Raw genomic sequence first — 8,834 nt, 5'->3', positions numbered from 1 at the left:
CCGTTGATCTTATAGGGAAATCTACTGCCTCAAAATTGTTCATCCAAAATGTTCTGCTAATAGGAGAAATGATGGTTTGGGGTAATAATAGCCAACATAATTTTTTCCTAGTTACAACTATTCATGTCTAAGTTTTTGGAGCCAGGCTAGATGGATGGAGTTCTTATTTAGAGCACATTCACCATGGAATTCAGTATTGATGTTCTCTAAGAGAATGGAATTAATATAGCAGTTTGAGTAGGGAAAGAAAAAAACTATCCCAGGACCTTTTCAATAAAAGTAGACCTGGTCAAGTTGTGTAGTTCTAACAGATAGAAAAATAATTATTCATGAAGATGGAAAATACAATAAAAGTAGCAGAACTTAGGGTATATAAAATCAAATTATAACACATATGAGGTCTTACTGATTCTGATGGCTAAATGTCCCAGCTATATACATATTCCCAGAGAGATTAGCTTGTTCAAAGGAACAAATTGGAAATGTTTTTAAAAATAGAGGTATTATGTAACTGAGACACAATTCTGCGATCTCAAATATATGCTCTTCCTCTGCTGGCTTCTCCACATTCTACATTCATGAGTCATCCTGGCTAATGCATTTATAACCCAGTTTTCAATAGAAATGTGCAGATTATGTGTATGGATGGATGGTAATTAGTCTTTGGGTGGTGAACATAATGCAGTCTACATAGAAATTGAAATATAATGTTATATACCTGAAATTTATATAATGCTATAAACCTATGTTACCTCAATAAAGAAAAGAAAAGAAATGTGCAGGTTAGATCAATTAGATTCTAAAGAATTGCAACTTTTAAGGAGATTTTACATTTTTAATACGTTGTACCAAATAGATGTAAAGAGAAAAAAAATCTACATTATCTTCTGATTTCCAAAAACGAACACCAAAATTTTATTAGAAAAAAACATCTTAAAACCCAAACTCCAACTGAGATTTTAAATAAGATATATATTAAGTGAAACTCCATACACTGCATTTAACTCAGTGCTGGAGGACGTTCTCTAAATGTGTGTAGAAATAACATTTACACATATGACAGAAGCATGTTTGAAACCTTTTATTGAACAGGCAATGTATTGTGCAATGGTTAAGGACACAGATGCCTAGTGGAAAAATTTAAAAATCACTTTTGGAAACAGTCTATGAATTGATGAACTCTGCTATGTTCCTTCTTAGAGTGGCTACCTTCATGAAAACTGATGGTTTTATAGCTGCTCTTGAAAATGGCATCCCTGTTTTACCATAAATGTCATGCCTAATAGTAAACATGAAAGGAGAAGACGGGATCCACAGGCAAGACAACGACCAGAGACACAAGTGGATCTCAAGTGGAAGCACAGAGACACGTTCTCCTGGAATGCTCTCTCTTCTGGCCTTGCAGGCGTGTCCCGGTCATGCATCCGCATTTCGTTTCTATTTTCTTCCTTGTCTGGGCTCCCTTTATCAAGGGAATTCTGAAAGACTCACATTCATACCTTTGGGCATAGGACCTTGTTCCTGGCCCTTTTCAATGGTGTTCTTGTTCTCGGGCACCTCTGGCCCAGGCCTGTGGCTGTGTGTCTGTTCTCCTTGTTTGCCTGGTTCCTTCCTCTTCCCCGAGCTCGCCCATAACTTGATGATAAAATCACTGTTAAGTTTCACGGTTTGTTTGCCTTGATTTAGTGGCAGTTTTTAACTAAGTGACCCGTCAAAGTAGTGGACATTCTTTATCAGCACACTGTCAACCTATTTTATAATTTGGGGCATGTCACTCCAAGCTTGAGATTTCTTTCTGGCAAGTTCCATCCAGGATGGCTGATCTGTACTGGTGTAACTGGCTCTCTTCAGCTGATGCAATTCTTTTTCCATCATCATTGCAGACTGAGCTGCTGGAAAGAAGACAAAACAAACAGAAACACGAGCAGTGAGTTTGGATTTTCACTTAACCCTCTTGCTTCTCTTTAAAATATACATCAAGGTATGAACTGTGGCCTCAAACGTAAAATCCGTTAACGTGTAAACATGCAAAGAAGATTTAGGTATAGAATAATTTATGTGATAAAAAGACTTAAGAACAGCTCAGTTCCAGCAATGCAGTGAGGTGAGAGAAACTCTCAGAACAAAACTGCAGGAACTCTGGAGGCTGACTGCACAACAGTGAGAATATTCTTAACACTGCTGACCTGTACACTTAAAAATGGTTAAGACAGTAAACTTTGTTATGTGTATTTTACCACAATTAAAAATAAATAAAAAATACTGACACGTGCACCAATAGAGATGAATCTAAAAACATCATGTTCAGTGAAAGAAGCCAGATACAAAAGAACACATATTTTATGATTCCATTTACAGGAAATATCCAAAAAAGGTAATATATAGAGACAGAAAGCAGATTAGTGGTTGTCCAGAGCTGGAGGTAGCAATGGTGAATGATGGTGAATGACTGTAAATGGGCATGAGGTTGCTTTTGACGGTGAGGGAAAGATTCTAAAATTGGATTGTGATGGTTGTACAACTTACAAATACATACTCATTGCCAATATTTACTCACTGAAGTGTACACTTAAAATGGGTGAGCTTTATGCCATGTGAATGATATCTCAATAAAAGCTGTTTAAAAACCAATGTGCTAAGTAATTCAGAAAAACAAAATAAAACAAAAAAAAGCAGGACTAATCCTGGAAACATATTTCAAAGTGCTCGGTAATATCTGCAGGTTTCATACCCAAGTTCTGATGGGACAATGAGATCCCTCTTTGCAGCCCCTCCTGGAGGCGGCGCCTTGTCCCCTCCGTCTGGTCCACAGAGGGCTTAGCAGGCGCCATCAGGAAAGATTTGCTGCGGACAAAGTCGCCTTGCTTCATGGGCTCCTATTAGGACACAAGAAGGACACGTTGTCTGGTCACCTGAGACTCAGATGGGGGCAAACGTAACGAAAGGCTGTGAGCCAACACGAATCCTGCCACTGGCACTTTCTCCGGGAGCTCTCATTTGTGCGCTCTGTGACGGCGAGCCTTCAGCATGCTGGAGCTCAGACTAGCGGGGGCCTCTCCTGGGCAGACACAGCCCTCACGGCTTCTGCTCTCTGTCCACACCTGGCTCAGCCCCAGATGTCGGATGGCAGGGATTCCATTTGAAAGTCAAAATGAATTGTGTTTGGAAATAATTTGGAGATTTTTATGATACTTGGTATGACCACGGATGCCACAAACCGGGATCGCTGGTTAATATCTGTCTCATAAATTCTCTTAAGTCTGCAGGAGGGTTTTCAAGCGTGGGTACAATCGAGGTTTTGGTTAAAATGAAGGGAAGCAGGTCCTACTGCAGGCTCGGGCTCATTTCCCCGTGCGGCTGAAACACGCTTATGGGTTTACCGTGGTGGGCATTAGCTGCGAGCCTCAGCCTGCTTCTAAGTGTAGTTGTTTGGGGTTGAGAAGGCTGTGTTCAGTCCAGACTGTAAATGGAACCCTGGGTTCCAGCCCTGCAGCCCTAAGTGAGGAATTAGGAGCCCCAGCAGGCAGCCAGCGTAGCAGCAGAAGCAGGGCTCATCCATCACTGCGCAATGAGCCGGGATGGGGCTGTTGACATGGTCACAGTGCATCTAACTGTCTGACCAGGAAGTTACTTTAACCCTGTGCCATTTCTTCAGATGCTGAGCTGCGCTGCCTAGGAGGCAGGGAGCAGAGAGCTGTCTCCACTGCCTAAGTGATCCACCCACTTCTCTGCCTCCCCAACAGCCTGCGCATGCAGACAGCAGACATCAGCAGTCATCACAGGCCGTGGTCTCTGTAATGACCATGCGGGACATCTGGGCCCCGCGGGGTCGTGGCCCCCAGCCCAGCCAGCTGCTCTCTCCTGCACCTACAGAGACAGACAGGGTTTGCTCTAAGCACCTGGGCTCTCTCGGGTGCCTTGGCTTGCTTTCCTATTTCAGACTTCAGGGTCCGGGCCCCAGGCTTGTCTTCCTGGTTGGGTAGCTGGTCCGGGGCCCCTCGCCGCTTCTGCCGAGCGATGGTGATCCAGGGTGGCGCGGGCTGGCTCTCGGCTCCAGTCCCCGCTGCGGTGGGAGGCAGGCCCTTCTCTGCAGGTAAAGACACAAGGTTATGTCCTAGTCCCTCTTCAGTCTCACCTTTGGTTTCTGCCACACAGAGAGCACTGTGCAGGGGCTCCGGGGGTGGGGGGAGGGGGGAGGAGGTCTGGGAGCCTCTCTGATGAGACGACTACTTTTCTTCAGGGGACTTGGTTTTCTCATTTAAAGACGCATCGAAGAGATTATGCTCCTCTAGTCTGAGCCACAAAAAGTTAAATGCAACAGCTCCTATGCGCACATTTTAAAGCCACCTTCCTCCTACAGGATACTTTCTGGAATGAGACAAAAGTACACAAATACATAAAATTTCTTGAAAACAAGCCTGCCATTTTGGACCAGTACCTACCACCTGATTCCTGATTTGCTCAGAAGTTGTAGACACGCTATTATTCTCTTTTCTTTTAAAAATTGTAAGCATCACCTTCTCTTTGTAGGGGTGCCACCAAGACTAGCTAGAGTTGTTCTCCTTAACGTTCCAGAGAGAAGAGAAATAGTGCCTTTAAAACCATAATGTTCTGTTGGATTTTCTTCCATATTCACCGTGCTTATCTCCAAGTAGTAAAACTGTGGATCATTCTCCACCTTACTTTTCAACTCTGCTGTATTTTCTATGATGAGAATTTATTACTTTCATCAACAGAAAAAAGAAGTGAGCTTATTTTTTTCAAGGAAACCTATGGATTAAGTAAGTGGCTTCTCACAGGCACATCAGAAGTACACCAAACCCAAAGGTCCCCCAGGAGTCTGCCTCTCTGGACGTGTGCGTGTGCCTGCCACCACACAGAGCAGACAGGAGCGTACCTGCACACCCCTGACCCCAGGCCCTTGCCTGTTTCCCTTCTACACGGTGCACCTGGGTCGGCCAGGGGAAGGCGGTGCCTGGTCCACAGCAAGATGTGCAGATGTCCAGGACAAGTTAGTGCCATCGTTCTTTGTGGCCTGACCTATGCCACTGCTTGCTCTGGTGTGTATAGGATATTGCACTATGTGTTTTTGTTTCTGCCTCCAGTTCAACTTGGAGTCCTTGTCTCTCAGTCCCCTGGTCACCAAGGAGGGGCAATGGACAGGAGCCACTGCCTTGCAGCTTTGGTCTCCCGTCAGAATTGAGAAGGGCCTTTGGTTTCACACACACTCACCTCTCCTTGGCCTGGCAGCTGGGAATGGCTCTGCTTTTCTCCTGGCTGCTCCCCGAGGCCTCCACCCCACTAGTCCCCTGGGAACCCGTCATCCCTGTCCCTTCCTGCCTCTTCAGGCTCTCCCTGGCCGCTGACTTCTTCTCTGTTGCTTTGCAAAACACTTGGGTCTCCACAGCTCAAAGAAAAACGTCTCCGCTGAGGCTCACCATCTCCTCGAAGCTCCATTTCTCCATTCTCCTCTACCCTCAGCTCAAACGTCCTCTGCCTGTGTCTCTTCAGCTAACTGCTGACCCAGCCACCACATCGACACTGCTCTCTCCATTCGCCCAACCGCCGAACCACCAATCCTGAGGTCCTGCCCCATTCTCACCCTGCGCTCCCCCTGCAGCTCTGCTGCGGCCACATAACCTCTCTCGGGAAGCCTGTCCTCCTTGGGCGTTCCCTCTCCAGGTCCGCGCCAGAGGACCTGCTCCTAAACCTGGGAATTCCTCCTTGTTTCTGACCCCTGACCTCCATCTCTTCTTCCCAAAATGTTCTCTGTGTTCCACTCCTGATTTCAACACTCAGATTTGCTCAGATTACTTCCAAATGTACCATCAGCCCTACTTTCTATTCTTAGCCCGAGTCCAACATTTCTACTCCCCTGCTCCACATTTCTTTTTCTTCCTTCCTTTCTTCCCTTTCTCTCTCTCTCTCCCTCCCTCTCTGTCTCTTTCCTTCCTTTCATTCATTCATTCATTCGATTCATTCAGTGTTTGCTGTGGTCAAGGACTGTGTTAAATACTAGGTGGAAAAATAAACAACAAATTGTTCCTTCAAAAAGCTCAAAGTCTAGTGGGAGAAGCTCTATACAAACAAGTAACCATGGTGGAAACTGGAAAACGCTACATGTACAAAGTGCTGTGTGGACACAGGGCCTAACACTGGCAGATAGGAGGCGAGGGTGACGTTGAGTTGGGACCTGGAGAAGGAGAACAAACTTTCCTTCCAGGCTGAGCAGAGGGGCAAGGAAAGGCCTCAAAGGGGCAGAAGGCAGAGCCGTGGGCAGCCCAGCCCCCAGGGGCTGAAGGGCAGGCGGGGCCCACTGGGAAGGGTCTTCCGGGCCTTTTTCCTGTCCATAATGGGAGCCACAGGGGCTTAAACCATGGGCCCTGTGGAGGGAAAGTCTGACTGGGGAGGGATGGGAGGCTGGGAGGTAAGGAGGGAGGCTGTGGCCACAGTCCAGGAGAGGTGATGACAGATTGGACACTCTGTTCCAGAATCATCCCTGCTTGCCCACCAAGGCCCTGCTGGATGCCGCCTCCTCCATGAAGCCTGTTCTGGTCAGCCTAGCTGGACATGCTCTTCCTCTCCTAATTCTTTTGTGACCCTCTTGAGAAATTTACCCCACTGTTTGGTACTAGACATATTTGCTAGCTCACCATTTACCCCACTGACACACGCTTTTGGTCATTAGAACTTATTTACTTAACAAACACAAGCCATGGACTACATACTAGGTACTGTTCTAATATTAGTTCATTTACAACATAATTTTACAGTTTATTTCTTGTCCAAAGAACCCAGTGATTGCCTGGCACACGGAAGGAGTGGGTGGTTGTGTATTTTATAGAAAGTCTGCATTTCTCATCCCTTGTTCTCAATCCTTCATCCATAGGGTCCTCACAGTCTCTGTTTTTCTGGACTTTTCTTACAAGGTTCTTTTCACTTCTTCTCTGGTCTTTTCTTCACACTCAGTGACCAGTTGTCACTCTCCTGGCTCGCGATGCCCGGCTGTGCCGTCCTCTCAGCTCCACCCAGTGTGTACTGGTCAGGCGCCCTGGCCACACCACAGGTGGTTGGAGAGAGGGATTTTACTCTGGGTTTAAACTCATTACCTCAGTCAACAAAACGGTCTGAGTAATTCTGTCAAGACTAAGTGTACATGGAGAGAAAATTTCCATCCCGGGTTTTAAACTAGAGGCAGAACGGTAGCTGTGAAATGCCAAGGCAGCCCTGGCCATCTCTGAGGGCTCTCGCTGGCTCTCAGCTCCCTTGTAGCTCAGTGTAGGGCACCTGACGCTCATGTCACTGCTACCACGAAGCACAAGACATTAACTCCGGTGAATTCCTATGCCATGCACTCGATTACCCTATTAGAGCCAAAAAAAGTATTCTAAAAATCACTGGAGACGGTTATACAGAACAGGGAACATGTGGCGTTCCTAGGTACCACAGTGAGAGGTGGCCCTAGAGCGAGGCTGGGGACTCCTGGGGACTAGGCTCAAGGCCGACATCTCAGGGGACTGAGGCAAACCCTATTCTTCCTTCTCGTTTGCTCAGGGGAACGGCAGTCTTGAAAACAATGCAACTAGGTTCAGCCTGGCAGGAGGTGAATTTTTCTTTCCTTACATCGAGATTTCACCCCCAGCACAGAAGGGTCACTCATCGCGTTGCCCGTCTGTGGGGCAGCAACGTTTCCGGCTTTACTTTGTGTAGGTGTGAGTGTGTGTGCGTGTGTCTGTGCTCACGGGCAGATCCAGAGGAGTGAGCGCGCGCCACACCGGGGCCAGGCTGTGCCAGCATGGGATAAAGCAATCCACAGTGCAGTGTCACCAAGCACTGGGCCAGGCATACGGCCAAGATCTTTCACCAACCGTTTCTCTCTTTTTTGGTTCCTACTTCTTTTCCCTGAGTGGCGGTCTTTCGTTGCAGTCTGTACTCCCTCCTTCACCACTTTGTTCCTTGTCAGGAAAGCAAGCGGGCCAGAGGGTCTCTGACACCTCCAGACTCTTTCACGGGGACGGTCCAGAGCCAGCCTCATGGGTGGAGGGCACAGGAGTGGTGGATAGGGTTCCAGATACCACAAGGAAGGGACAAAAGCCACTACAGCAGCTTCCTCCCATGGTTCAGAGAGGCCTGAGATGCCACCTGGAGCCTCGTGTAACTTACAAGTAAGTCCCTGTCCCAGGTGAGCACAGGCAGAGCGCTGGTGACAAGCCATTCTGCACTGTGACAGAAGGCCTACATGGTCACTCTGATCTGCAACCCTATCCCCTGCACTTGGTGCCCACAGCGGGGTCAAGAGTTGTGGGGTGTGTGCCATACTCCACAGGGGAGGGTAAGAGAAGGGAACGAAGACAGGTAGTATGTGAGATAAGGCAGGTTTCAAGGGCCAAAGATCCTACAGTGTGACAGCTCTACAGCAGGAACATTCAGGGTCAAGGTTCCCCCATAAAACAGCTTCTGAGATTAAACGTGTCCAAAATGTCATTAATCCCAGGATATGTTGGTGTGGCATCAGAGCAAATTAAAGGACTTAAAAATAATTCTTCTTTCACCTTTCTGCCTCAATGCACAGGCGACCTTAATCTCCTGGGGATTTAGCTCAAGGGCTCTGACCAATCGATTTCTCCTCCCAAAATGACAACAGGTGTGAGCCATCAAGTGTGCCCGGGTTTGCAAGGAACAGCCCAGGAGCACTTCTCATGCACAGGAAACCAGCAATTCATGTCTGTATCTGCGTAACCCCTTTACTGAGAGTCTGCAGGAGACTGACGCCTCTGAACACAACTGCCCTGGAAAGAAAGGCAGCAAATTTGGTCTGTTGTACAGCATATGTA

The 8,834-nt window shown here is 47.1% G+C and overlaps 1 protein-coding gene across 1 annotated transcript in view; it reads right to left on the bottom strand.

The window, feature by feature from the left end:
* Positions 1 to 1,044: 1,044 nt before the first annotated feature.
* CRACDL (CRACD like) overlaps positions 1,045 to 8,834 on the bottom strand; it is a 90,282-nt gene continuing 82,492 nt past the window's right edge. The window contains exons 10-12 of the mRNA XM_058534497.1: positions 3,900 to 4,087; positions 2,732 to 2,876; positions 1,045 to 1,889 (exon numbers count right to left, since the gene is read on the bottom strand). Of these exons, the coding sequence (XP_058390480.1) occupies positions 1,750 to 1,889; positions 2,732 to 2,876; positions 3,900 to 4,087 (473 nt within the window). The 3' untranslated portion in view covers positions 1,045 to 1,749. The remainder of the gene's footprint in view (positions 1,890 to 2,731; positions 2,877 to 3,899; positions 4,088 to 8,834) is intronic.

The sequence above is a fragment of the Diceros bicornis genome, chromosome 40, assembly GCF_020826845.1.
Source record: "Diceros bicornis minor isolate mBicDic1 chromosome 40, mDicBic1.mat.cur, whole genome shotgun sequence".
Taxonomy (NCBI): domain Eukaryota; kingdom Metazoa; phylum Chordata; class Mammalia; order Perissodactyla; family Rhinocerotidae; genus Diceros; species Diceros bicornis.
The sequence above is the reverse complement of the archived record's forward strand: the minus strand, read 5'-3'. Positions and strand labels throughout refer to the sequence as shown.